Source organism: Aquila chrysaetos, chromosome 19 (genome assembly GCF_900496995.4).
Source record: "Aquila chrysaetos chrysaetos chromosome 19, bAquChr1.4, whole genome shotgun sequence".
NCBI lineage: Eukaryota > Metazoa > Chordata > Aves > Accipitriformes > Accipitridae > Aquila > Aquila chrysaetos.
Window position 1 is genome coordinate 26,472,378 of NC_044022.1, and position 27,757 is coordinate 26,500,134.

At 52.9% G+C, this 27,757-nt stretch overlaps 1 protein-coding gene across 2 annotated transcripts; it reads left to right on the forward strand.

Moving 5' to 3' along the window:
• On the forward strand, positions 1-27,757 carry CHRDL2 (chordin like 2). 2 transcript variants are annotated; one of them, XM_030042697.1, is made up of 11 exons: positions 1-182; positions 8,201-8,313; positions 8,796-8,889; positions 9,676-9,818; positions 13,289-13,382; positions 14,518-14,573; positions 15,926-16,094; positions 17,014-17,208; positions 19,974-20,156; positions 24,801-24,893; positions 26,731-27,757. In XM_030042697.1, the coding sequence occupies exons 1-11, from the start codon at positions 101-103 to the stop codon at positions 26,808-26,810; spliced, it is 1,302 nt and encodes a 433-aa protein (XP_029898557.1). In that variant the 5' UTR covers positions 1-100; the 3' UTR covers positions 26,811-27,757. The 2 variants fall into 2 exon arrangements, with proteins under 2 accessions (XP_029898557.1, XP_040974437.1); XM_041118503.1 differs by lacking the exon at positions 1-182 and adding an exon at positions 3,929-4,251.

A 27,757-nucleotide genomic window follows, 5' to 3' on the forward strand; every position in this document is an offset into this window, starting at 1 on the left:
CATCACCGGCCACCGCACCGGGACCAGCACCGGGACATCGGGCAGCGGCACCCCCGGGCACCGGGACCGAAGCCCCCCGGACGCCGACCGCCGGGCTGCGATGCTTCCCGGGGCGGGTCCCCTCGCCTTCCTCCTCCGGTGCCTGCTGCTCCTCTTCGCCTCCGAGAGCCGAGCCCGGGCTCGTAAGTCCCCCCCGCTCCCTTGCTCCCCTCCCGGCTGCGCTGGCTCCCTGCGTGCCTCAGTTTCCCCATCGCCGGGGTCCCCAAAAATTTGCGGGGGGGGGGGGGGTTGCCGGCATGGCTAGGGACACGGGGAGGCTCCTCGCCATGGCAGGTGCCGGTCTCCTCCGTGGCCAGGATGTTCCAAGCCATGCAGCAAGCCAGGTCCCCCATCCTACCACGACAATCCTGCACTCCTGGGGACGTGGCCGTGTCCCCCTCCACCTGCTGCTGTCCCCGGCTGTTTTGCGGGGACGTACAGCGCCGAGCACACTGCTGCGTGCTGGTGAGGGGGCTGTGGGGTTTCGTGGGCTGGCAGGGTCGTGCTGAAGGTTTGGGACCCCCCCTCCCGTGGGCTAGAAATCGTGCAGGGCGGGGGGGGGTGAATTACAGCCCTTCCCTTGCACAGATCCCACCCCACCTGGGTGCATCTCCCCTCCAAGGGTGGATGGGCACATGGGCAGTTTGGGGCTTTTCTCCATGTCCCTCCGGGGTCCATCTCCATGTCCATCCCTTGTTCTCTCCTTGCTCCTGCTCCCAGCTGGCCGATATGATTTGGAATGGGGAAGGGAAGGGAGGCTCAGCACTTGCTTGTTACAAAAAGGCTTGAAGGACTTGGCCAGGGCTCTTTAGCAGCTTGAAGGGTGCTGGAGGTGTTAATCGGGGCCAGGAGGTGGGTTTGGCTTGGGCAAAGCACTGGGACCCCACCAGCGGGTGCTGGGCACCCCTACAATATTGCAAAGCCGCCTGAGCACCGAGCATACCGGAGCAGGACCCGTCATGTCCCCACATTTATTCTCCCCTTTAGTGTCCCAAAATCCCAGCAGAGTCTGTCGGTGGCTGCATTAGGGTGATTTACGACTTGCCCGCTGCCAGCAGTGCATTAGGCACTCGGCAAATAATCGTCCTCCCGGAGTGCCGACCCAAAATGTGAGCACTGGATTGCTTGTCCCGGCGGTGGGGTGTGCTGGGGGGGAAAGGCAGGCGGATGGATGGGGCTGTGCAGAGCCTTGGAGAGCAAAATCCAGGTGAGTTTGGCTACTTGCCCTCCCCTGCGCTCATCGAAAGCCGCTGAGCTCAGACCACAGCATCCGTTTCTTGTGCGAGGGATGTAGGTCTGACTCCCTGCCTCTGCCAGGGCTGCATTAACTGTCGTACCCGGGTTAGGAGGAGGATGGAGACATCTCCAGAAGGTGAAACAGATGCTAGGTGAGGTGCTTGCTCTTCGGAGGTGCCTGCTGATGGTAGCAGAGCCCCTAAATTGGGCATAAACCATGATGAATAGGGGCAGTAGGGGTTTGTCTGCTTTGGGAGGAAGCACTAGGGTCCATTTGCAGGATTTATAACGGTGTTGAAGGGCTGGGGACTGTGGGACAGGGACAGGATTGGAACAGGGAGGTCCAGAATCACCCACCAGCTCCACATCGCTTTGACTGTGCTGCCGGGTGTATCCTGCAGTGTGGGGGGCTTGGCTGGGGCTCCAGGTCCCCTGTGGTCAAGGGCAGGGGGGGTCTTGGTGACAAGGTCCTCATCAAATCGTGGACTTTTCTCCACCATCCACCTCTGCAGCTCACTGCCTCACATTTTTCTCGTGGCCAAGCGCTCAGGGAGAATGAAGACAGGAATAAATTAGTTATGAGCAGGCTCATCAGCCAAGAGACCTACAGTGTCGTGGCTAAAAATAGGTGAGAAGCAGAAACACTCGGGCTCGAAGGCAAGTCAGAAAAGAAGAATTTGCCCACAGAAACAGGCTATTTTAGGGGATTTACACTCTCAGCTGAAACAATATCAGAGGCACAGGTTACTGGGCCGAATGTGCTGCAGTCTGTCCGCTATGAGTAATTCAGCGGCAATAGTTGAACGCAATGATGTTTTGGCTGGAGGCATTTAAACACCAGCATCTCTGGAGAGTGCGGGACAGTGGTTTTCCCCAGGAGCTTGGAAGTTGCCGTTTCATTTCTTTTCAATGTGGTTCCTGGAGAAAAAGGGGTTCATGGGATCCGTCTGTCCTACAAGTTCAGATCCATCGTGATGAGCAGTCCAAGATGGAAAGGACCAGGATGAAAAATAAATCTTACTGGTAGCCATGGTAAGGGAGAGGAGAGGGCTGCATGCCCCGCTTTAGACAACTGTGCGTCCCCTTGGGAAGGAATGGGGGGAAACAGGGCCCTGTCTGCTGTTTGCAGAGCCCATGGGGATGCTCTGGGTGTAGGACTTGGCTCCTCCACCCTGGGGAGCTCAGGGATGCTTCATGAGGCTGCGTTTGCAAAGCTGCAGAGTTTTCCAGGCTCCCAAAGTCCTGAGAAGAAATTCCCAGCCCAGGACTGAGTGAGGCGAGTGCGTGGGAAGCGCTCTGGACGTGAGCGGAGTCGTTAGGATGCCATATGTCAAGGGCCCAGTGTGTTTTAACCAGCCCCTTCTCAGCTAAGTTGCATTTTAAGCCCTTCATAAATACAGGGCTGTCATAGGAGAGCCTGGACTTTCTGTACCAGACAGTGCTTTTTACACTTTATTTATGGCTGCTCTTAAAACTTGCAAACTGGTTTGCATAAACACACCCCCGCATGCCAGGCGCAGTGCTGACTGGCAGGTGTGTGACCTCCAAAAAAGCTGTCGGGGCTGGGAGCCTGGTTCAGATGTGCCCTGCTTGGGAGAGAGCTGTGGGGGGATCGCCCGGGGACACAGAGGTGGGAGAAACCCCTGTGCCATGAGACAAAATGAGAGAGAAGTGGGGTGAGACTGGCAGGAGGTTTTGGAAGCATCCTTGTTGGAGCCAGTTTGGTACCTGGAGTGAAAGTCCCTGCTAGGGAAACTGAGGCACAGGGCTTTCCACGCTTTGGGGTCTCGTGGGTGCAGTAGCCTCTCTGTAGCCACGAGTCAAGGTTTTACCTGCGGCAGGGACTCGCCTCTGGGGACTCCTCAGTGTCCTGTAGCATAGAGGAGCTCCAACGTAAGTCAGGACTGATGCGTGGTGATTCCCTACGTGCGGAGACCTGGCTGGGTAATGGGTGTGCGAATGGCAGCCGTTCCCCGGGCTGATGGAGCAGTGATGTAAAATCAGCTTAAAACCAACCATAACCCATAATGACCCTTGGGTCTGGAAAACCCTGATGTGGGAGTGGGGGATGTAGGGGCAGGGTCTTGCACGTTTGTATGTGGCTTGACTTTGTTGAGCATCAGTCCCTGTATCCAGAGGGAGGTGCAGTGAGCACGGCTCAGCCTGAGCCAAAAGAGGAATTGGCAGCAGAACATGGTCTTTCAGTAGCCATCACGCGTGCAAGTTTGATAGCTCATCTTGATTCCTGCTGCCATGCTCAGGATCTGTGCAGGAGACCATCTGACCAGTTTTGGCCCCTGTTTCAGCCATGGCCAAAGTGCCCAGGCAGTGGGACGAGTCACACCACATTGGGAAACCCGTGGGGACATCCTTGTCCACTGCAAATGTGGAGGGATGCAAGGAACTAGCTCGTATGGGCTGTGCCAGCGGGTGGGAGAGCTTCAAGGTACACATCTCATGGACATGCTGGCCCAAGGGGACTTGTCTGCGTCCGAGGCCAAGAGATGTTGGGGGTGGTCTGGCCAGTTTGATGGTTCAACAAGGAGACTGTGGGATCTTGCTCGTCTCCTCTCATTTTGTGGTCTCTCACTGGATCTAGAGCAGGTCATGAAGACGTGGGATGGCATCTCATTGGTGGCTGATGTATGAAGCTGTTGAGATACATCCTAAAGAGGTGTTCGGGCCATTCTGATGGTGTGAGAGAGACATCAGCAGTCACTGAATGCAGCGCAGGATGGGTTTCTCCACGCCATTCAGTTTGTCACCCTGGATTGGTGTCTCTAGATGATCTTGTGAAGATGCTGCTCCAGCGGATTCATAGAGTGTCTCAGAGCCTCCGCGACAGCCTCTTCTGGGGTTTCAATCTCCTGGTAGCTGGAAAGCTTCCTGCAATACCTATCCTAAATCTTCCAGGCTTTGCTCCAAGCTGATTGCTTCTTCTTGTCCCTGCCGTGGCCGGAGATCACCCTTTTCTTGGTAAGAGCCCTCTCTTGCCTTGCCCCCCCCCTCGTACTTTCCATCTCATATTACATGTCGTCCAGGATGCAATTAATGATAATTAATGACAATTAATGATAATCAAAGTAAACCAGGGCCTGGGCACAGCCTCAAGCATTGACCAGGGGTGTCCAGACTCTTGCTGCAGGTGCACTCCCCAACATGGTGTTGGCTGGTGCCAGCTTGGGCTTTGCCAAATGCCTGGGACAGCTGGGCCAAGGCAGTTCCAGCAGGTGGGTATGGACATGAGCAGGGCCAGGCCGCCGGCCCCAGACCCTGGCCTGGGGTATCAATGATTTGGATGTAACCAGGTGGTCCTCACCCAAGAAAACACTGGAGCCGTGGCAGAAAATGGGTGTTGGAGGGGGAGGCAGGAAGAAACCTTCCTCCTCCATGATGTCCCCAGCAGAGCCCTTTGGGGTGGGCAAGGCAGAGCAGATCCCACGTGGAGGAGCTGCTCTCTGCAGCATCTCTCACCCTTCCTCTGGGCATGAGACCACAGGACTTGCTGCTGGGTGGCAGAGGAATCATTTCCATGGCTTTCAGTTGTTTTTTCTGGTTCATACAACCCATAATGGTACTCTGAAGAGGAGGGTCTTGTATCGGGGACTTCTTGTATTTGAGAAGAAACTGGTTAGATGGGACCTGTTCTTGGAGGTGTTTGCAATGGGGAACTTGCCTCTTTCCACCTCTGCTCCTGCTTCCAGGTCCCATAGGGAGACCTCCAAGTGTGGAGCCTCTGGCTTGCAATCGGCAACCTCTGGTTGTGTCTCCAAGGTGGCATGGACCAGGCTGGCCCGCTGCCTTCTCCTGTCCAGGGATGGCGTGGTCCTCGGGAGTGAAAACAAGGTGATGGCTTCTTCTGGGTTTTTGGTACTGCAGCCTTGAAAATGCTCCGCAGCTCAGGAGCCCTCTCTGGAAAATGAGAAGTAAAACAACGTGACTTTTGTGAGCATGCTGTTGCCGAAGACGCAATAAATAAGGAGACTGAACAGCACGGGAGCAATTTACTGCCACAAATGGCTTTTCACTCCAAGTGAATTGGGAAGATATCCAAAGTTTGACCTCTGAAAATGAAATTATTAGCCTGGCATGGGAAAAAATTATCCAGAGCCTCCAGTTTTTAAGCCTCGACCTTCCATCCATCCCCAGCTTGCTTTTAACCAAATAAGCCGGTGCCTCTTGCCAAATACGCGGCATAGTGCTACTGAGATGCGGACAAGTGTCTGCTGCTGCCCAGCGCTGCCAGTCGGCTTTAATTTTACCAGCAGGCCCTTTGCAGACATGAATCAGGCTGCTTTCGAGGGCTGGACCCAAACCAGGGCTCCACTTGTGATTAAATGTTTGAACGAAGCAGCCAACTGGCATGGGAGCCTGCAAGCTGAGCAGGGCCGCGTCACATGAAGGCAACTTGATTTCTTCACCCTCAGCGTAATTCATGAAGATGCTGCAAGCAGGGAAAAATGAAGTCATTTTCTCACCCTTTTGCAAAATGATGATTATTTATTTTTTAGTTTTGTGGATTTTTTTTTCACTCTCTTCTGGGTTTCTGCAGTTTCCAGCCACATGCTCCCTATTCTTGCGTGGTTTGCTGTAAGCTCATGTCGTGCATGGCCAGGAATATGGCTTTGCTGACTTGTCAAGAGGTTTGGAGCAAGCTATGGGGATCATGTAAAGGCCTGAGTAGGGAAAAGGAAGGAAGATGCCTCTGCCTGTCCCTCTGATAGCATCCACCCCAAAATTATTGCAAATCTCCACCTCTGCAGATGCAACGCTGGCCCCACACTGCTGTGCTTGGGCCAGGTGGTCTGGACAGCTGGTAGCCACCTCCTTTGAAGGTACAACTTGGAGAATCATGTGCTTGAAGCCATCAATTCAACGAGGAGCTCGGGGCTGCTGGCAGACCCATAGGGCTTGAGTTGGAAGGGACCCATAAGGATCATGACAGACCCATAGGGCTGCCCTTCCTGATGGCCACAGGGTCTGGCCGTGGTAGAGCATCACTGGGGTTCATCCTGAGGATGGTCAGGAGCTGGAGGAGGGATGGCAGCCCACCACAGCGAATTTGTATGAGTTTTGCCTGGTTGGTGGGAGAAACACATTACGCAGGTGGCATCTCCAGCTTTGGCAAGGTGGGACAACGCCGGCCGGGCGCCCTAAACTACTGCTTTGCCCCAGGTGACAGAGCGGAGCATGGAATGGCTTTTAGCATCGTTGAGGTGGTGAACGCCACTGAGCTCGTTTTGGGGACCCTCTGCTATTCATTGAGGAGTCCTTCCAGCAGCGTAGTGGGGTCAGCACCCGCTAGCTTGCCCGACTTCATGCGGCGGGTGGTGGGAGCTGGGCACCATGCCTTGGAAAACAGCTCTCTCCCCTCTCCCCGCATCCCCAGGGCACTGCAAGGTTTTAAAAGACCCATAAATGCTTCAGGGAGTGTAAATGTCTCCGCTGCCTTTGAGCAACGTAATCGCCCAAACTACTTCAAATCCCCTCGATGACATAACCTTTTAAATCACCTTCAGTTTTTAGTGGGGCTTTAAGCACTGAAACCACTAATAACACATGTGGGCAGGCATGTACTTATTCATGAAAGAGCTTAAGCCCTGGTGCATCCCTGTGCCTGGTCGGGGCTTGGGGACATGCCATGGGAGAGCAGGAGCAGCTGCCGGGCTGCAGTGGGAGTTATGGGGTCCAGGTTCCTGCAGGTCCAACCAGGATCACAGCTCAGTCCCGCAGGACCAGGCGATGCTTTTTGATGTGAACATTAAGGCTGACTGAATTGGGCTTTCTGGTCAAAGCCCTGTGGTTTTTGGTGGTGATTATGGCCACGGTTTGTCCCACAGGTCCTGCTACAGGCTGGGCTCATCCTGCCAAAGGGTTGGTGTGTAACCAAGAGCTTGGAGATGGAGGGGGTTGATAGGAACCTGCTAAAATCTGGGGAGAAGGGAGATCTCCAAAGGGGATCTCCTTCACCAGTTGTGCTGGGAACCATCTCATCCCTCTCCCTGTGCCGTGGCAAGGTAAAATCCATGCCACTGTAGGCAGGGCTGGATTGTTTCTGGGACAGACACCTCCAGTTCAGGAGCAGGGCTAGAAACTGGCTCTTCTCAGGATGATAGGATCAAGGAGGAAGAGGAAAATACATGGTTTTATGCTTTTCGGGGCAAAAAGTGGACGAGGTGGACTTGCTGTCCCCGTGGACAGCCCCATAATTGAAAAGCGTGGTTCAACCCACTCCAGCCAGACCAGTGCCGTGTCAAGCCCGGTAAAGCCAAGGACCTGAGCCTGGTGGGATGGGGCAAGCCAGCACAGTCCTGCTCCTTAGGCCTGATGCTGGGCTGGCTGCGTACGATAGTGCTTGTCCAGGGATCCCTGAGAGAATGAGCTGAAGCTCTTAGGGGGAGCAAAAGATTTTCCTTCAGAATGTGTTTCTACCCTAAAATGTCTTTTTTTTCTTCTTGTTCTTGTTTTGGGTAAGAGTCTCCTAAATTCAGGTTCTCCTATCTATCTCATCTCCCCCACCACTCCCAGCCCTTCCAGTCTCCCTGGGGGAAATTCAGTCCCATAACATCACCCTGAAATCACCTGTCCATCTTCCAGTGAGCACTTCTACTGACCTATTTGAGAGTGACAACTCTAATTTTTGCCTCAAAAACATCCATTCTGTTCCTTGCTTGCAAAGGGATTCCAGCTTACTCAGAGGAGTTGCTGTTTGGGTCAGATGGGTTCCAGCCTAAAAAAACAAATCATAGCCAAAAAAAAGGCTTTTGGGGAATGTATTCCATCTGGGGTTTGGTGGATGGGATGCAGCTCATGGGAAAGAGCATGAAGGCACAGAGCCGTCCTTGCTCTTCTCATCATGGAGGAAGGACAGCTCTCCCAAGGACGATCCCCTTCTCTGACATAGCTTCTCCTGGTTGACTTTCAGGGCCGGATATGTTCTGCGACTTCAACGGCAAGAAGTACAGCCCGGGCGAGAGCTGGCACCCCTACCTGGAGCCGCAGGGGCTGATGTACTGCATCCGCTGCAGCTGCGCTGAGGCACGTCTCCTGTGAGGTGCCACGGGAGGTGGCTGCTGCATTGGGGCATCGCTTTGGCAGCTTTTAAGCAGATTGGTTCTGGTGTCTAATTTGACAAGAGAAGCCCTTTCCAGTCCCGTAGGAATGTTGGATTAGTCACTTTCCTTTTGAAAAAGGCCCCCGTCCCCCTGAGGGTGTTGGGTTGACCTTGTGAGGGAGCTGTCTCAGTAGCGTTGGTGGGCTGTGGGTGGAGGTGGCTCAGGGCTGCTGTGGGACCATGGGTGGTCTTTGATGATGAGAGATGGGACCATGGGTGGTCTTTCATGATGAGAGATGAGACCATGAGCTGGCTGGGTTTGAGCCGGGGATGGAGATATCCTTGGCTGGGCGAGCTACACCAGCACAATCTGTTGTGATAATGTGGCCATCATCCAACATCTTCCTCCTCTTGCAGGGGTGAACGTGTAGCTGAACGAACCGTCTTTCTCTCTGTCTCTCCCCAGAACTCCAACATCAGGTGCTACCGGATCCAGTGCCCGGCTCTGCAGTGTGCCAGCCCCGTCACAGACCCCCAGCAGTGCTGCCCGCGGTGTCTCGGTAGGTGGACATCTCGTGGGGAGGGGATGACAAGGTGGCTGTGGTCCTGCAGGGCGTACCTCAACTGCAGTCGCTTGAATGTTCACGCCTGGGGCAGTGCAGCGATGCTGGGTCTGGCCCTGCTCACAGAGTCACAGCAGCAACGGCAGCTCAGGCTGCTCGCGTTGCTTTTTCCCACCCAAAAAATGTCATTTTGATGGAAAAGGGCTCTCTACCAGACCACTTTCTCCAACTCCACCCCATCCCAAGAGCCTTGTAGGGACAAAATGTCAGTTCACAGTTCAGTGACAAACCAGAAGCCGGCACTTTATTCAGATCATTTGCCAGCAAAATGTGTTGGATACAGGGAAAAAAAATTGAAGATTTTTAACAAAATTCTTGAATTTTCCCTTCCCCTGAATGTGATGACCTCCAACATCAGTTGGAGTCAGATCAAAAGGGCTAAACATTTTTTTCTAATTTCCTAAATCGCATGTGGTTTTTGACTAGCTTTGCCACCACTCTGGCACAGCACTGGACAAGACCGCAGGAGGTCAGACTTCCAGGTCTTACCACTATGATGAATTCAGCATGGTCAGGGAAGCCCCATTCTCCAAAAGCTTTTGGGTACATAAATCCCCATGAGTCATGCAATGCCCTGGCCACTTTTTCATGATAACTGTGATGTGTAAAGAGCTCCTTATCCTTTTGGGTCAGACTGATGGGGAATATGCTGAGCACCCACACTACATGGGAGCCGGGTAGGGGCTGGCTCTCACCCTGCTGCTTTCTCATCTTCTTTTCCAGAGCCACATTCCCCTTCTGGCCTCCGGGCACCTGTCAAGTCCTGCCAGTACAATGGGACAACTTACCAGCAAGGCGAGATGTTCACCACCAGCGAGCTCTTTCCCAGCCGCCAGCCGAACCAGTGTGTGCAGTGCAGCTGCTCCGTAAGCTACCTGCGAGCCCATGGGAGGTGGGGAGGGCTCGGGGTCTGCTCCTGCACCCCAAGAGTGTCCCACCAGATCAAAAACCTCATGAGGACCATTAGGTGGTACCAGCCCATGGTGGGATGGTTTATTGTCAGGATCAGGTTATCAGTGCAGGAGACTGAACTTCTGCTGAAATGGTGCTGGGTCCTCCCTGCCCAGCAACTAAGGACCACCGCAGAGCTGAGTGCTTCTCCCTCTGCCTGAATGCGCTTTCTGGCCTTGACCCTGAGCAGGGTGTGCTGCAAATGTCCGCTGGGCCCTGGGGTCAGAGCACAAAGCACCCACCTGCATCTCCTCCCCAATAGGAACAGCACGAACAAGCTGCTCCAAGGGTGGGTTATTCACTGGAGAGCCCCCAGGGCAGTTCTGGGTGGACACACCTGGGGCTCCTTGGGGTGGGCAGGGGGACAGCCCTGTCCCCATTTAGCACACCAGTGGGTGCATTTGCCTGCTGCAAGGACCAGTGCTCTGGGGCTGTTCCCGCAGCATCCAGCTATCCCATCTGTCCCACTGAGGCGTTGTATGGCAGATGGCCGGCAGCGAGGACAACCGGGAGATTTTCTGCATTTGTGCTTGCGGCAAAGCAGATGGGGTTTGCAGCCAGGGGAACCTGGAGAAGCTGTGTGCCTGCAAGGCAACACGGATGCGAGGTGCCAGCTCTTGGGCTTCAGAAGATCTTGGGATGTTGAGCGTGGTGTTGAGCTGGGGAGATTGAGCTGAGCTCCAGAAAGGATTTGGTGGCTCCCAACTGCTGCTGGGTGTCTGGGTCTCAAGGTGCCTCCAGCAGCCAGCTCCTGCCCTGCATGGCTGGAGCTCACCCCCTGATGCAGCCAGGAGATGACAGCAGAGAGATGGGGCAGTGGAGCCTACCAGTCAGAGATGCCAATGGGCAGGCATCTAGCCATCTTCATCCCCCTTGCTTGGATTTAAATGGAAGCTGAACCCAAGGCTGAGACGTGCTTGAGCACCAGGAGCTGGTCTCATCTGGAAACTCCTGCAGTGTGTTCACCAGCCCTCTTGGCTGTTGTGTGCAGAGGTGTGCCCTGGAGAAAGGCTGTGCATGTGCTTTCCAGGCTGTCTACAAAAAACATTTGCAGGAAGCATCTGCCTTTTATGCTGAGTTGCAATGACCTTTCCAGGACCATTGCATGCCCATCTTCCTTGATGGTTCTGATTGCCCCACCTGAGGGCTGTGACAGTGGCCAGGATGCTGTGTGGTCCTCAACGTGCATCCCCGTGATGGATTGCCAGCACTGGAGGGATGTTCTTTCTCCGTGAGCTTCCAGCAATGCCTTGAGACAGGGCTTGGCTCCGCTCCACCCAGCCCCATCCCACAGGCTGATTTTCTGCGAAAAACCATCAAAAACCGAGTCCTGACCCTGCTGGGGATGCGTGAGGCAGCCTGGCCAGCAGCAATGGGGAAGGTGCATGGAGTGGGCCCGTGCCTGCCAGGAGCTGAGTGTTGGGAGATAAATGGAGCAGCTCCTCCTCCTTGAGAGGGAATGAGGAAGGGGGATTTAAAGTTCCAGTGCTGGACTTGGACGCTGTGGGGAACTGCTCATACCAGCTGCAGCCTCTGCCATAAAAAAGAAGAGGGTTGCAGACGTGGCTTTCACCCCCCATCGTACAGAGCCCTTGGATGGGACCAGGCTCCACTGGTCTGTGCTTTCCTTGCAGCAAATAATTGGACTAAGCTTGGCCTGGAAAGAAAAAGGGGTGAGAGAGCCCAAACCACCTCCCTCTCTCCTGCCAAGAGCACACACATGGTGGTTACCATCAGCTGATGCTTGATAATAAAGTATCCATGATACCAGGATAGCTGCTCTGAGCCTTTGGTGCTTGTGCAAGCCTCGGAGCTAGGTGGCTTGGAGCTAGGTGGCAAGAGGAATAGCTTAGATGTAGAAATTATACAGCTTTTGAGGCTGGTTCCTCTCTTATGGAGCCCAAGTGGATGCCAGGCCACCAGGTTGGGGACAAACGCCAGGAAGGAGCCCTCAAATCTGACTGTATGTGCCCACCTGGCCCTGCTTTCCCACCCCATCTGCCACCATCCCCAGGAGCCTGTGGAGCTCTGTGTTCCTTTTGGAGGCACTGGCTTTCGCTCAGGCTCTGTTTATTCGACAGGATAATGCCTTGGATACAAAAGGGAAAATAAAAGGATGGCTGTGGAGCCTTGCAGTGGCGGGGTCTTGCCGGGCTGTGTCTGATGTTGTCAGCTGCTAGAACAGCTGCGTGAACAGCTGGTCTAAACCTCTTTGAAAACTGCCCTGAGACCAGAGCCTCCGGGATAAGTCCTGCTTTTTATGACATTTGCTCTTCCCACCCGAGGCAGGTCTTTGCCATAAGCTGCCGGTCAGAAGGAGAAAGAAGGAAGAGGCTGCATGGCCAAACCCTGCTCCCTGCAGGTCTGAACCCCATGGAGGTCCCTGAAGCAGAGAGCAGGGTTTGGTTTGCAGCAACCTCCACCAGCTCCTCTCATTTACCAAACGTTTTTCCTCCTCTTCACGTCCTCTGCACAGCGGCTTGGCTTCCTGATGGTGGAAGAAGCTGCGGTGGTTTGGTTTTCTAAGGATATCCTTGGCTAACCTCTTGGTTTCAGTTGACTGAGAGCTTGGGGATACCCCAGAGAAAATTGCTGCCTGGAGAAGAGGACCTTGCTGTTGAGGTCTGGCTGCTGTTGGGCTGCTGAACATCCTTAGCCCTGCAGCAAACAGGTGCAAATCCATTGACTGGGATGCACTGAAGTCAAGGCTGTCCTTGGCCCGTGGTTTTCAGCTTGAATCACTACAGCAATGATGTTTTCCAAACTAACCACCAAGTCAGTGGAAGAAGGTCTACATCTGAACGTTCATCCACAGCTCTTGACCCAATGTCTTTGTGGGCTTGGCTCTGGTGTTAATGAATAACCCAAGACAGAGGGAAGGCAGAGCTGTGGCGTGGACCCGGGTCTGGGTTCAGCATCACGCTTCCCCTTTCCACCTCTCTCCGCCAGGTCCTTGTCCTGGGACATGTCAGAGAAAAGGTTCTTGTGCCACTTCAAACTGGTGGGTGTTATGCAGGTGTGTGGTGGCTGTTTCAGATCCAGTAGCACGAACGATGCCTGAGAGGAAGGCACTGCCTCCCCCTTTGTGGGGAAGACCACTCCACTCATGAGCATGTGGACTGGCAATCAGTGGACCAGCCATGCCATGGGAGGACACCGCTCACCGTCCTATACCCTGCAGGGTGAAGAGCGTGGCAGGACCAGATTTTCAGCTTTCATCAGTTGCTAGATGATTGGTGATATCTGAGGATGGACTGTTGGGGGGGCTTTTGATTTATGCTAGATCTGCAATTTGAAGTGCTGGCACCCCAACACGGGGGACATACAGCCCTGTCCAGATCTTTATAATGCTGACAATGCTTTTTTTTTCCTCCTGCCCTCCTAGGAAGGCCAGATTTACTGCGGCTTGGTGACCTGTCCAGAGCTGTTGTGCTCCTCTCCCCTAACCGTGCCAGATTCCTGCTGCCAGGTCTGCAAAGGTAATGAGGGGCCCAGGAGCTGCTCCTTAGCGAGGGGTGGGAGACCCCAGCTGGTTGCCACCAGCTGGCAGGAGCCGTTTCAGGCCACTTTAGCAGGATTTTGGAAGCCTGTGCTGTAAATCAGGCCACTTGCTATGTCTTGGTTGCACCAGGAAACAAAAGATGAGGGCTCAGCTTTTTACTTGCATGCTTTCCCTCCCACACCTAGTTGTGTCCTGCCTCCCTGCAGACCATATGCTGGCCAGAGCTGAGCTTTTTGCCCTGCCACTGGTGCATCATGCAAGAGATGTGACCTGCATGGAGGGCAAAGTCCTCCAGACCACTCACCCACCAGGATGGAGATGGTTGTATGGACCATGTAAAGATGGTGCATGCTACTGTTGCTTCAGGGAAGTTTCCAGGACAGTCGGGGACAGCCCCCCCGCTTCCACTCCAGTACAGCATGGCTGAGTTTCACTCCTACAACTCTCCGTGGGGGAGAAACTCTTGAATTTGCTGCTGTTTCCCCTGACTCACACCTGGGAGGGTGAGGAGAGCCTCAAGCTCCATGTCTCCAGATGAGACAGACTCAAGAGCAAATGGGCAGGTTCACACCTTGCTGACAATGAAATCACAGCATAAAATGACTCTTTAATATGAGAAATATTTATGAAGCTGGAAAGCCATGGTGGTCTCCTTGTCATGGTCACATAATGACCTTCTGCAGGTGCCTCCTCCAAACTCTCCCCTTCTGCAATTTGTGTTCCTCTCTCCTAGTTTTCTTTGGTGCAGGTGGGGCATGTCACTGACTGGGTGAAAAATCTCTTTGGATTTGTTTTTAATGCCAGATCATCTCAATCATCTCATACTCTACCTCTGGGCTGTTTTCATGCCACCTAACTTCAGAAGTCTGCAAAGCCATGTCTTTCTTGGAGATGAGCTTTTGTTAATAGTCAGTGGGGATAAAAGGGGTTTTGGGGTATGGCCCCAATTGGCTTTGGGTGATGTGAATTGCATATTCGAAGCTCTTCTCTCTCCAGACCTCGCAGGTGGGCCAGCACCCTGAAGAGAGCTGCTTTTAGTCAGCTGGTCCCCAGAGAGCAGATCCTCATTCAGCCCTGCAGCATTTCACAGGACAATATTTTTTTCCTTGCAGATGGTTCATATGAGAAGTCCACAGAAGAGGAACCCCTGCAGTTAAACAGAGGTGTTGTACGTGATGTTTGCATTTTAAAACTTAGATTATTACTTCTAGCACAGCCCCATTAAAGAGCTCAAAGAAAGCCATTTGTCCTTGGCCATAGTCTTCTACAAAGCAATGACCCACAGCAGCTCTAGGAAGGCAGTCAGTTCCTTGGATAGCAGAACCACAGACACATGGTTTGCAGATGAATTTTGTCTGGGAGTTGACTTTAGGTGAGGGCTATCAGCATAGGCTGAGACCTCAGACCACCAGGGAAATACTCCTGTCCTCTTCCTCTGATGCATCTCTGATGTCTCTGGAAGAGCAAAAGACGTGTGGGAACTGGAAATCTTGGGCACTTCTCCTCCTTGTTGGCCAACCTGGCTGAGGTTGGCCAGTAGGTTAAAACAGCCGAGGAACATGGACAGAGGAGACTCAGAGGTGACCGACAGCCAGATGTGACCCTTATCCATAGGGTCAGATGGTCCAAATCTCTCTTTGGGGGCTTTTGCTTCAGGAGATGGTGTCTTCTCTCCACCCTGGGCTCAAAGGTGTCCTGCCTCCCAGCCGTAGCTCCCACAGAGCAGCCAGCGCTGGAGCTGGCCACCAGCATGCTTTCCCCAGGCTGTTTTTATCGGCAGCCCCAGCAAGGAAAAAGTGACTCCTTGGCTGCTGAGGGTTGATTCACGGTGACATTTCAGAGCTGGGCAGCCCATGCCAGGTCTGTGGGATTAGGTCACTTACAGCTCCTGGCCCTGCCCTTTTCCATACTGCTGGGTGAAACGCCAGCATCACACCTCCACCACCTATAAAACCTCCAAAATAGACACAAGGGGACCCTTTGTGCTGCATGTCTTGTCCAGCAGTTTGCTCTTGGAAGCCCAGGCTCTTCCAGGGATTTCAGTCCTGCTGGCTGGCAGTCCCACACCAGCCCTCCTGCTGCCAGCCAGGTGAGAGGGCAGGATACAGCCTGTCCTTACCTCTCTGATCCTGGTTGGATTGCACCGATGCCGGTCCTCAGTTTCCCAGCAGGCATCTAGAAAAGACCAGCCCATTTGCCTGCCTGTGTTAGTGATGTAGGACCTCACCTGAGGGCATTGGGTTGAGCGTGGGACGAGAAGGGTGCTGCCCCAATGAGGGTGACCCGCTTGCAGCATAGGGCGGACATCAAGGTGGGGCATTGACACAAACTGCTCAGGGTTCCTTAGGTGGTGGCAGGCACCGAGATGGCTCCTGGGTCATTGCTCATCCCTGTGTCCTCTGGAGCTTCCACTCCTGATGGAAGGTGTACAGGACACTGCATGGCTTTTTCCAGCATGCTTTGGAGTGAGAACAACCCAACTGCCTGGGTCTGAGTCTCCTTTTCTCTGACTGCTCACAGAGGCACTCGCAAGACCAATGCTTGGGGGAAGCAATGGGCAGGAAGCCACCTGGAGCCACCATGTCCACTGTTCTCAGTTCTTCCCTGGAGTTCATTCCCAGGAGCTTCAAACCCAAGGGAGGAGGTGGCACGACTGTGAAGATCGTCTTGAAAGAGAAGCACAAGAAAGGTAAGGGATGGAAGGGCCAGGCAGTCTGTAGGTGGCCTAAGATGACTTCTCCAGGACTTTGAATTCTTCAGGGAATCAGTTTCAGCAGCAGTTTTTCACCACCAAGTCCCACCTCCCACTCCTCCACAGCCAGCCTCACCCAGCTATCTCAGCTCTGGTGGCCCACAGCCCCATGGCTGCATGAACCTATCACCTTCCAAAAAGGGTTGGAAGGAGATTGGTCCTTGGGGTGTTTTGGAGATCTGGGACTCCATGTGGTCCTTCCAGGACAGTGCCTCAGAGGTACAGGATGTTCCTCCTTGCACCTACCCACCAAGTGCTGGGTCTGTTCCACTGCTGTGGTCTTCCTTCTGGAGGAGAGAGTAGGAAAGTGAGATGAGGAGGCAATCCCATGGAGCCAAAGGGGAAAAGGCAGGTCCCTTCTCCTCTTGTGGGCTCCCCCACCACTGTGTCTCCAGAAGGGCTCTTTCCAGTCCTTGGAGATGAAGCCCTGGAGGAAATTTTGGGACCTCCAAAAATTTTCATGGAGGAGTCAGCAGGTGGCACTCTTCACTGTGCTTCACGCCTGTGACAGCCTTGGAGAGACCCTGGGCTTGCAGAGGCTTGGAGGCAGGTGAGGTCCTGCCCACACTTACCACTTGCCCCCACCAGGGTGGTTGACCCCAGCAGCCTCCATCTCCTGGAGCCTGGTCCCCCTGCCCCATGGCACCTCCTGGGTGGGGTGGCTGCAAGATCCCAGTGTCCACAAGATCCCGGTGTCCGCTGCTGCCAGAAGTGCTGCTAGAGGACCATGCTCCTCAAGACAGCAGGGCCACCCGTTTCTGAGGTGGTGAAATGTCCTGAGCTCCACCAAACCTTGGGTGTAGAAAGAGGAGGAGGATTTATTTCCACCAGCAACTCTTTTCTCTCTCTCCTCTAGCTTGTGTTTACAACGGGAAGACCTACTCCCACGGGGAAGTGTGGCACCCTGTCTTCCGGCTCTACGGCCTCCTGCCCTGCATCCTCTGCACTTGCAGGGATGGTGTCCAGGACTGCCAGAAGATCACGTGCCCCAAGGAGTATCCGTGTGACTATCCAGAGAAAGTAGATGGGAAATGCTGTAAAATATGTCCAGGTAGGTAGGATCCCACCTGCTCCTGCAGCTGCCTACCAGTTCCTTCCTTTAGCCTTGATTTAAAGCCCCAGGCAGACAGATGTGTAGGGGCTCACATCGCTGGTGACTTGAATTCACACCAGGTGAGTTCAGCAGGGCAAGCACTGATGTAAGAGTTGGCCTGTCTTGGAGGGCAGCAGGACTGACCCGAGGTGAGGAAGCTGCACCGATCCCAAAAGGTTGCATCTGTTGGGTGGGTTGGAGAAAGATGCCCAAGAAGGGCCATGCTAAGAGTCTTCAGACAGTTAGAAGATGCTTTCTGGGGAGAGGGCATGGTCTGTTCTCCAGACCTTCAGCTGGGACAAGAAATCATAGGGTTGAATTGTGACAGCTGAAATGTAGGTTTGAAATTAGGAGGACACTTTCCAGGTGTGGGGTTATCTGTGGCACTCATGGTTAGTTTGAATTTGAGTTGAGGTCCCCGTCCCTCAAGGGGAGGCTTAGGCACACAAGTATTGGGGTGGGCCAGGTAGGACTGGGCTGGTGCTGGGGCTGGGACATGGTGGAGAGGACCTGTTTTTTTCATGTTCAATGGGTTTTGAATCTCTCAGCTGCTTCTTGGTCTTTAGAAAGCTGTTTACCTTAAACCACAGATCTGGCAAAGATGTGGCAGGGCATGAGCTCTTCTGTTCCCACTGGAGAATGTTTTCTAGGTTATACCTCTCTGTACTATCATTCAGCAGTAGATGTTTAGATGATGGACCACCCACTGCTTTCCTAGAGAGACTAAAGATACCTGAGTGTCTCTGAGCCTGACTGCAGATGCAGCAGTTTCTGGGTGATCTCCTCAGATGTGCATCTTCAAGGTGGTTTCGTGGAGGGGTCTCACCAAGGAGAACAAGCAAGGGACATTGTCGCATTTAAGAATGGGGGCAAACAGGCTGCAAAATAATTTCAGCTGGGATTTTCAAGGTTTTCCAGCCTCTGAGCAGGGAGGTTCTGGGATGGCCTCCCCGGGGAGCGAAGGGCAGAAGCTCAGCTTGTTTTAATAAGGTTTCTGATATGTTTATGAGCAGGATTTATGACGTGGTGCCTGGTGGGAATGGGATGTGATGACTGAGCAGAGCCCTTTCAGTCTTGCATTCCCATTATAGTGGGTCTTTCTGATTTAAAGTCTACAACTTTCTCTGCTGGGATCTCTTGTCTGCTGTTCAGCCTTCATTTATTTCCAGTTAAACACTCTGACCCAGCCAAAATGTTTTTCTTCTTGCTTTCCAGTACTCGTAGATAGCAATCACACACACATACACATTGCTCAGCCAAGTTACACGCTTGTCCTTTGCTTCACTGCACAGAGGTTTCGCCCATCTTCTTTTTCCAGGCAGTTTCCACGACTGTCCTCTTTCCTTCTTTGTACCCAGTAGCTTAGAGAGAAATGCTGAGTGATTTCTATTTGCAAAAGGGATCCTGATCGAAGGGGAACTGCTGCGATGCATTGGTCAGATGGGGAGACCGTCGTGGCTGCTGGGGGCAGAGCTAGTGGCCAGGACCCCTGGGTCCCTGGTCCTCCTCCCCAACGCTGTTGGCCATGGAGTGGCTCCAGCGTGAAGCTCCAAGGTTGCTAAATACCTGTTGTACCTGCGAGGACGTGTGGTTCCTTCCCTGTCGTGAAGGTGGGGCTTCCTCAATCGATGCAAAGAGCAGCCCTGGAGTGGGTGAAGTTTAATGGTCTGGGATGGAGGTTTTCTTGTACCCAGACCCTGTGATGAGGGTGGTGGGCTGTGGTCGTCCCCTTCATGTCACGCTGAGCCTGCAGAGCTGAACACTTGTCTTCCCGTTGCTGAAAAAGCCCTGCTTTGCATCCCTTTAAATTGGGATTTCCATCCCCTCCCTGAGAAGAGTAGCTCAGGACCGCCCCAGAAAGCACGAGGGAGAGCAGAATCAGGCCTAAAATAACTGTCCTACTAAAATAAACCCCACGCGTCTATTTATAGCCAAACTTTCTTTCGAGTAGTGTAAAAAGCTTCAGCATCCAAAATGACTGGGAGAACAAGGCTAAATTCAGCAGAGCTGGGCTCCTCTGCGTTCCAAGGACCACAACCAAAGGCAATAAATCTCCTTCCAAAACCATGGGGGATTCTTAATTACTCCAGATACATTAAAAGAAATTAAAAAATTAGCAGCTGTCCTTTACCAAGGATGTTGAAAAAGTCACATAGGGTCCCCCCCAGTGCTGCTGGTGTGGGTCTCCCCGCCGTTGCACCCCATACTGGGAGGGGTCTTGGGCTGGGACTGAGCCCACCCGCGGGGCTGAGCCGGGCGCTCTGCCCAGGCAGCCCAGCCACGGCGCTGGCTCCCGCGCTGTGGGCTCATCCTTTTGCTTCGCTGACGTTGCTCCTCCGGGATGGCAATGGGAGCAAGATGGGAAGCTCAGAATCCAGCCTGGGCTTTGCAGTGATGATGGCAGCAAGGTCCCTGCAGCGGGTAGGGGGGATCCAGGTGGAGAAAATCCCCTTTCCCCATCCCCGCTGGTATAGATGCTGCCAAAATCAAGGGGAATGGAAAATACGGGGATGAGCAGGTCCACAGATCCTTTATCAATATCTCCCTTTGCTGTGGATGTCGGTGCTGGGAATCGGGCCCTGGGAGACAAGGTCCCATTCAGAGATGCAGCTGTGCCACATCAAACCCAACAAGATGCCTTTCCCTTGACCTGGGTGCTGAGATGGCTCCTCCAAGCTCCTTCCTGCCCCTATTTAATGAACTCTGTCCTTGTTTTTGCCCAGAAACCAGGGTCAAACCCACCGATGAAATAGTCACCACCCGGTGTGGCAAGAACCCCAACCGCGTCCTAGTGTACATGTTTGTGCCGCCGAGCTCGGAGACCTCCAAGGAGATCCTCAGGACGATTGCGATCGAGAAGGAGCCTGCGGAAGAGGTGGAAATCTACAACTGGAAGCTGATTAAAGGTGAGTACCGTAACGAAACCAGCCAGCAACGGAGGAGGTGTGTGTGGAAAACTGGTGCTTTCCAAGCTTTGTTCAGTTTTTCAGGCTTTTCTAGTGGTGCTCCAGACCTTGTGTAATGAGTCGAAACCTGCTGACAGCAGGTTGGCTTTTCTAACTCCCCCCTTTCACACTCTTTTGCTGCAGTTGCGTGCAGACCAGGGGCTGGAAACCACTTTTGGCCTCAGTGTACCCCACCACAAGCTGCAACACCATCCAGAGGCACAGCACGTGGGCAAACAAGGCAAGGGCCATGGGGCTGCTCCTCCAAACCTATCCGCTTCCATGCCAAATGCACATGGAATACAAACCAAAACTTTGTTCTGGTCACTCCATATTTTTGCTTTTGCTCTCCCCCCTCCGCCTCCATCCATCACTGCTAGCAAAGCTTGCAGAGCTGCTGCAAAGGTGCACACAGAGGGGAATGAATTGCCCCCAGTTCACTTTTTGGATGGGTGGATTTGGATGCTCCTGTTGGTGTGTCCTCCAGAGGTCAAAGAATCTCAAATACGCTGTCAAATGACACCAGCGTCTTGCTCTCTCCCCATACCTTTAGCTGTGCAACACTCTTATGGACCAGAGGAGCATATCTCTACTAGGGGCACTTGGTCCAGTAGATATTTGTATTGTTTCTCTTGGGCCCGGGAAAGCATTGCAGTGCCCCAAGCCCAAGTCTCCATTGGACATACTCTACCTCTTGCAAAAACTTGTGCCTTGAGCACTTGAGGTTGGTCGCACCCCACCTACGGATACAGTGACCCTCAGCCCCTGTAGCTGGGTGTCTTCTGGACACATGTAGGCAGATATTCTGGTCTTCCGGATATGTTTCTGTCTCACCTCACTCCCTAAGGAGACTTCAGCCCTCCTGGAGCTGGCTCTTCCCAGCCACCGAGGGTGGGCACACGTGGATAGTAGCCGGAGAAATCAAGTCCAGAGATGGAGCTCTGGCTGCCACCATGTTTCCATCCTCCCCCTGCCATCCTCCATCCTCCATGGTGCCCCTCTCCCCGTCCTCCCCCCCGCCTCGGCAAAGCCTCCTTCACAATGGCACCTTGTAGCTGGAGGACAGCTCTGAGCCTGCACTGTCTGGGCCCCACAATTTCCTCTCCTCGCTCCTTGGCAGAGGTCGCCACCCAAACCTTCTTGCCACCTTCTGAGGCCAAAAGCTTCGTGTCTGCACGGAGCTCCCGAGCCCTGCCAGCCAAGGACAGGGGAGGCCCTTGTCCCCGAGGCCAACACAGCTCTTTTGCTTGGCAGAGCGAAGTGTTACTATTGGGAAAGAGCATGAGCTCAGTCACATATGGATTCCACCTCTCCATGGTCCATCACTCTACCAACAGAGCAGCGTGTGTGGAGAAAAGAGGCTGCAAGTCGCGCCTGGAGCCTGTCCATCTGCCTTTGTATGGGCTTATGATACTTACGTGGCCTCATCTATTTCTGTGCCGGGACAGTTTCCTCCACGAGGCAGGAGTCGGGAGGAGAAACCGGTGCCAACACCCAGCCAAAAGCTTTACCCAGCTGGCTGGTGGTGCATGACCAGCCCCCAGATGAGTTGCAGTGGGGGCTTCCCCATGTTTTTAGGGGTCTGAACACCTCAGGAGTTTTGAAAAGTGACTTTCTGATGTTTTAGAGCGGGAATTGTCACGGGGAGTGGGAAAACAAAGGAGCAGGCAGGATCAGCATGGCTTGAAGGGTCTGTCCTTCAAACTCCTGCCCTTCACCCTGCCTCGCTGGAGGCCTGGGCTGTACTGGAGGCATGGTCCCCCCACAGACCTCTTTCCCACGTTTACCCTGCCAGGCTGTTGATTAGAAATTAACAAAAATACTCCTTTCTATCCTGAAAATCTGCAGCTCTGGGACCTTCAGCGATCCCCAGTGTTTCACGACACTGGTGTACCCTCACACCTGGGCTGGAGGGGACCTGTGGGATCCAGACCAGCCATCCTCACACTCTTCTGGCATGTGCTTGGATCTCCTGCCATGGAGACTCTATGGCCCATGTAATCTCTTCTAGAGCCACAAACTCCTTCTTAAGGGAAGACTTTTCCCAATGTGCAGCCTCCCTGCAGCTCAAGCTCATGCCTTCTCATGCTTTCCACCACAGATGTGAAGAGCAGACTCCTTTCCTCTGATGCACCTGAAGAAGCCATCAGCCCCTGCCACTGTCCTCTCTTACACAGTTTAAGCATTTGATTTTTTTCAGTCTTCTTTCCTTGATGTTAGAAATTTCTGGTCCTTTGGTCCTTCCCGTAGCTCTGCTCTGGACTCCCTCTCTGCCTTTCTTGAAGTCCAGAGCCCAAACTGGGGTACAGGGCTCTGGTCAAGTTTGTGTCGTGCTGGGATGGGTCTCATACACCCATGCTCCATCTCCATCCACCTGCCGAGGCTTTGTTTTGGAGATGATTTAGGAAGTCCTGAGACCAGTTTCTTGAATTAGTCTCACTTCACTCCCCAGCCCAGCATTAAGTACCACATGTAAAGAGTCATGTTGGTTCCCCACGAAGTCGGCAGAGAGAAGCAGTGAAGGTGTGTCCTGTCCTCCCATTTTAGGATGGGTAGAGTGGCACTGTGGAAGAGCCTGTCTCTCCCTTGTCTCTCCAAAATTAGGAAAGATGATTTGCTTCCTTGGAGATGGGGCTGGTCCTTAATTCGTTCCTTGTGCTTTACTGGACTCTGCTTGGTTTTTGGTCCTGAGGCAGTGCCTAAAGCATAGAATCACAGAACGGTTTGGGTTGGAAGGGACCTTTCAAGGTCATCTAGTCCAACCCCCTGCCATGGGCAGGGACATCTTCAACCAGATCAGGTTGCTCAGAGCCCCGTCCAACCTGACCTGGAATGTGTCCAGGGATGGGGCATTGACCACCGCTCTGGGCAACCTGGGCCAGGGTTTCAACACTCGCAGCGTAAAAAATGTCTTCCTTACATCTAGTCTGAATCTCCCCTCTTTCAGTTTAAAACAATTACCCCTTGTCCTGTCACTACAGGCCCTACCAAAAAGTCTGTCCCCATCTTTCTTACAAGCCCCTTTAAAAGCACCAAGGAAGGTGATAGGTGCCCAACAGCCCCACCACCTTCCCTCCACCTCATCCTAACCTTTGCAAAGAACGGTCCTGTCTGTTGGACAGGATCTGCTTGCCGGGAAATGGCATCACCTTTTACCAGCTCCATCCTGCAATGCCTGTTGGGCGGATGGCAGGCGCAGTGCGCTATTCTTATCTGCGCTGCCTCGTGCTCTCCTTGTGCGTGCTGGAGCATCGTCTGCATTCCTCCGCTGCTTCCCAGCTCCTGGCATCTGTCAGAAACGACCATCCGGGGGGCCAAAGGTCTCAGCCAGCTCTCCGAGGGCTCTTGGGTGAACATTATCTAGGTCGGTTGATTAAAAGATGTTTATCTCTTGTAGCTCTTGTTTAAAATATCCTCTTGGTTACTAATGTACTGGAAAGTGCTTCATCAGCCACGGGGACTATAAGCACACCCTCCCGCTCCTTTCTAAGTATAGACCAGAAGGATTTATTGAACACTTGTGCCTTTCTTGCGTCATTAACAGTTTTATTATCTCCATCCAGTATCTTCTTTTGTTACTGGTAGGACTTCTTTTCCTGACCCACTTAAAGGTCTTATTAATAGTCCAAATATCCACATATTTCTCCGGATGTCTTTGACTTCCTGTATTAATTTTCCACAGTCCATAACATCTCGTTTATATGGATTGCTAGCCGGTTCCCATTCGTTACATACTCTTTTTATGTGTAATTGCTGCTGGGAATCGGGGAAAGTCTCTTAACCAAATAAGGGGGACCACGTTGCCTCTCACATCTGCCGGCAGTGAGAGGCTGGATGCACAGGGAGCCTGGTTGAGAGGTGGGGAAGGATATGCCAGGCATACCTGCCTGGTTTGTCATGCTTCACAGGCGAGCATGAATATTCTAACCCCTAATCCCACAGAAAGGTCGCTTCCGTTGCTAAATGCAGGTTCTGGTTTTCTTGGGTCAAACGTCTGAGTCAGGCACCTCCGCTAACGGGATGATGCTGGCACAGGCAGAAATACCGGTCTTTGCTGAGGTCATTCATGGTTTTTTCTGTCCTGGAGGAGTGTCAGGGCTGGGGGCAGAGAGATGGAAAACTTTGGTCCACGGCTGCTTCCAGGAAAGGAAAACATCTGAGGATGGAGGGGCCTCTGCGGTCGGGGAAGATAGGTGGTCGAGAGTCAGCAGAGAGGACGGGGATCCCAAGATCCCGTTGGTCTCACCTTTATTTCTTTTACGGTTTTAGGGGAGATCAGACCTCCTCCAGTGTGAGATGCTTTTCAGAGCAACAAAATCTTATTGCTTTCACCTGCTTCGTGGAGTTGTCCCTGCCGTGTTCTGATTTAGCGAGCAGTTACTGTTTTCAAATGAGATTTCTCCTGGTCCTTGGCCAGCCCTGGATTCACTCCCAAACTCCCACCAGGCTTCGGCAGCAGGCCTTGCATTGAACCAGAACCCTGGGGCATCCCACGCAGGCAGAGTCCCTTTTGCATCCCAGGAGGGGACAGAGGTCTGCATCCGAACCTGCCTGAGCCTTAAATTGAGCGTCGCAGAGTCTGATGCCCTGTGTTTCCCTCTGCAGGGATATTTCATCTGATACAGACCAAGAAGATCAGCAAACAGGAATTCAAGCAAGAAGCGCAGAACTTCAGGCTGATCACCAGGACGAACGAAGGTAGGGAGAGAAAAATCCCTTTTCCCCGCTCCTCTGGCAGACCCTGTCCCAAATAACCCCATGTTTTGCTGCATAAATCCCAGCACGGTGTGGGGAGCCAACCGCAGGGAGAAGGCTTGTGCAAACATAGCCAGCTTGGGGCTGACCTGTCTTCACACGCATATGCAACACTCCTGGTTAGCAGTCACATTTTCACTTTATGGTATCAGAAAGGGCAGCCAGCTTTCTAAAAGTGGATGCACGCTTGTGAAATCCAAAGGCTTTGTCTCTCCAAAGCCCGTAAAACTGTTTGATTTTTATATTTAATCCATCTGGCATTGCAGGGGAAAAAAAATGATGCAAGGGATTTGAAAAAAATAAACTCTTGAAATATTTTTAAAAATCATTCTTAATGTTCTTGGATGTGCGTAAATGTTACAAAAAGCAGGAATGCCAGTGCACATGCCGAGAGTGCCTGTGCGGAGTAAAACTGCCGTGCTATTTCCCGCTGGCTGCCTCTTCGCCTGGGCTGGGTTAGAGTTTAATGGGTTAGGTTCGGATCGGAGCCATTCCCGTATTGTCCAGCACCCACGGGTCATCGGGTCAGCCGGGAACAGCTCTGCTGCCCAGTGCATACCAGCACATCCAGTGCCCCAGGGAGGGTGGAGATTTGTTTTCACCTCCAATCCGTTCGAGACAACATCTCTTGACCAAACCCTGGGGGATTTTTGAGTCCCTGCTCCCCAGCTGGGCTTCGCGCCCTGATGGGGGTCTCTGGCACATGCCCCCTTCTTCTTGCCTCAGTTTCCCCTGACAAATAACCCTGTTGTGAAACCATCCCTCTGCCGTTGCCACAAGTTCTAGGAAAGCATTGGCCGGTGATTTCTTCACAACAGGAGATTAATTCAGCCAGAAAATATGCCCCCCCAGGGGATAACGACATTAGGGCTGCATAATCCTTGCTGGGATTATGGGGGAAGTGACCACCTAGAGGGAATGTACCTCCAGCCACCTCCTGCACGTACGGGGATGATGGTGGTTTGGGGGGGGGCAAGGAGAGGGGTTGGGGAGCTTTGTGCCCATTTTTGGGGTATTGCCCAGTTCCCTCCAGTGCACTGGCTTTGCAGGGAGTCTGCAGCTCACCGGTGAGGCTGTGGGGGGGGTTCTAGGGGGGTTTCTTCTCCTTCTGCAGCAGGATCTTCCCCTACCATAGGTGGTTGCACAGCCCTGCAGGAACAGCCAAGGCTGGGGCAGCAGCAGAAAAATGGGTATAAATGTGGGGGTTTTGAGCAACCCACCCCAAAGAAATGGGGCTGACAGAAGGGAGGAGAGAAGCATACCTGCCCACGGCCCGCGAAATGTGAATTTTGGCTTTCTGATGATGAGTCAGAGGACAAGCAAAACGCTTCTTCCCCCTGAGAGGCAGGGAGTCAGCACGAATCCCAGACACGCTGGGGAGGACATGGCCCTAACCGCTCATGTTAAAGCATCCTTTGAGGAGGCAGAGAGGGGGATTTATCCCTGTTTCAGACTGAGCTCCTTTTCTTTTAAGAGCGTGCAAGTGGTTTCCAGGGAAAGCATTGGAAATGCTGTTGATTGTGCTGCTAATTGCATTGCAAGAGGTATATAGGGCCCCTCTTGACCTCAAATACCATTTTAATTGCAAGATGGCAAAGTCTAGGACTGGATTACGGGACCACTGATGAGCTGCTCTGGCCATGGCCAGTGTTGCGGGTAGACCTCTCTCCCAGCATGGTCTTTGTGGGTCCTCCAGTGCAGAGGGTGCTATGCGTGGGGTAAATTGTGTTTTCCTGCTCCAAGGGTTGTTGCTAATGAGTGTCCGTCTCTGCTCATCCAGGTCACTGGAACATCTTCCGAGCCCAGACATCAGAGCTGAGGATGACAGAGAGCCCAGAGAAAGAAACAAAGAACTTGTAAAGAAAAAAACTTTAATCTAGCTATTGATTTATCTACACACACACACACATACACACATACACATATATATGAAAAAAAGTTGCATTATTAAATAGACTGGCACAGCAATAAAGGATACACTAGTGTAAATTACAGAAACTCCAGCAAATGAACCAAATTGAACCGTGTTGAAGCCACAGCTGTGGAGGTGCCTCTCTCCAGTGGGAGAGTGCAAGAGGCCGGCCGTCGTCTCCTGCTACCGAAGATGTCGGGTGTGCAGAGGGAGGAGGGAAAGATGGCGGAGATGTGAGACCTGGTGTGATGTGAAGAGGTGGGATACATCCCTGACACCCCGGCATTTCTGAAGAGCATCAGGAGCTAGCAGTAAAGCAGAACGTGACCGTGCTTTTTACTAACCGCTGGCATAAAGATGACCTGCAAGGAGAGAAAAATCATCCTTATTTCTTTTCTTGGAGCCCCTGTGATCTGCAAAGGGTTTCTTTGGCTGAATACCCTCCAAAGGGCATTTGTTGAAAAATCTTGGGACTTTTCTCCTCTGTTTCAGCTGGGAGGATTCTTTTCCCTTCTTTGCAGGTCACTTGAAGATGTAGTTTTTGGCAGGACCCACCTGCTGACAGGGTCTGAGACCCAGAAGACTGCACTAAGGTCGCTACTAAGCATGTTATTATGCTATATATTTATATATATATCCTACATAATATCTACTGGGCTGTATTCACAGGAGGGGCATCTCCCAAAGGGCGAACAGGACCATTTCTGCAGCGTGGGGAGGAGGGTGTGCAGCAGCATCACCCTCCCCCTGTCTGGAAATAGCTTTGGGGGATTTTCAGGTTGTTTTGGTACAGGTATTTATCCCTGGTTTCTTGTTTTATTCTGTTTTGATAAATCTATTTATTTGGAGATCCAGATCTGTCCGATAAATCTGATTAAAGCGTCTTCTTGATTCA

What these genes read in the sequence shown, in the direction of transcription:
- CHRDL2 (XM_030042697.1), top strand. Translation starts at nt 101, where the DNA reads ATGCTTCCCGGGGCGGGTCCCCTCGCCTTCCTCCTCCGGTGCCTGCTG. An exon ending in GTGTGCAGTGCAGCTGCTCC is followed by an intron (nt 9,819 to 13,288) that starts GTAAGCTACCTG and finishes CTGCCCTCCTAG; the next exon opens with GAAGGCCAGATTTACTGCGG. An exon ending in GATCACCAGGACGAACGAAG is followed by an intron (nt 24,894 to 26,730) that starts GTAGGGAGAGAA and finishes CTGCTCATCCAG; the next exon opens with GTCACTGGAACATCTTCCGA.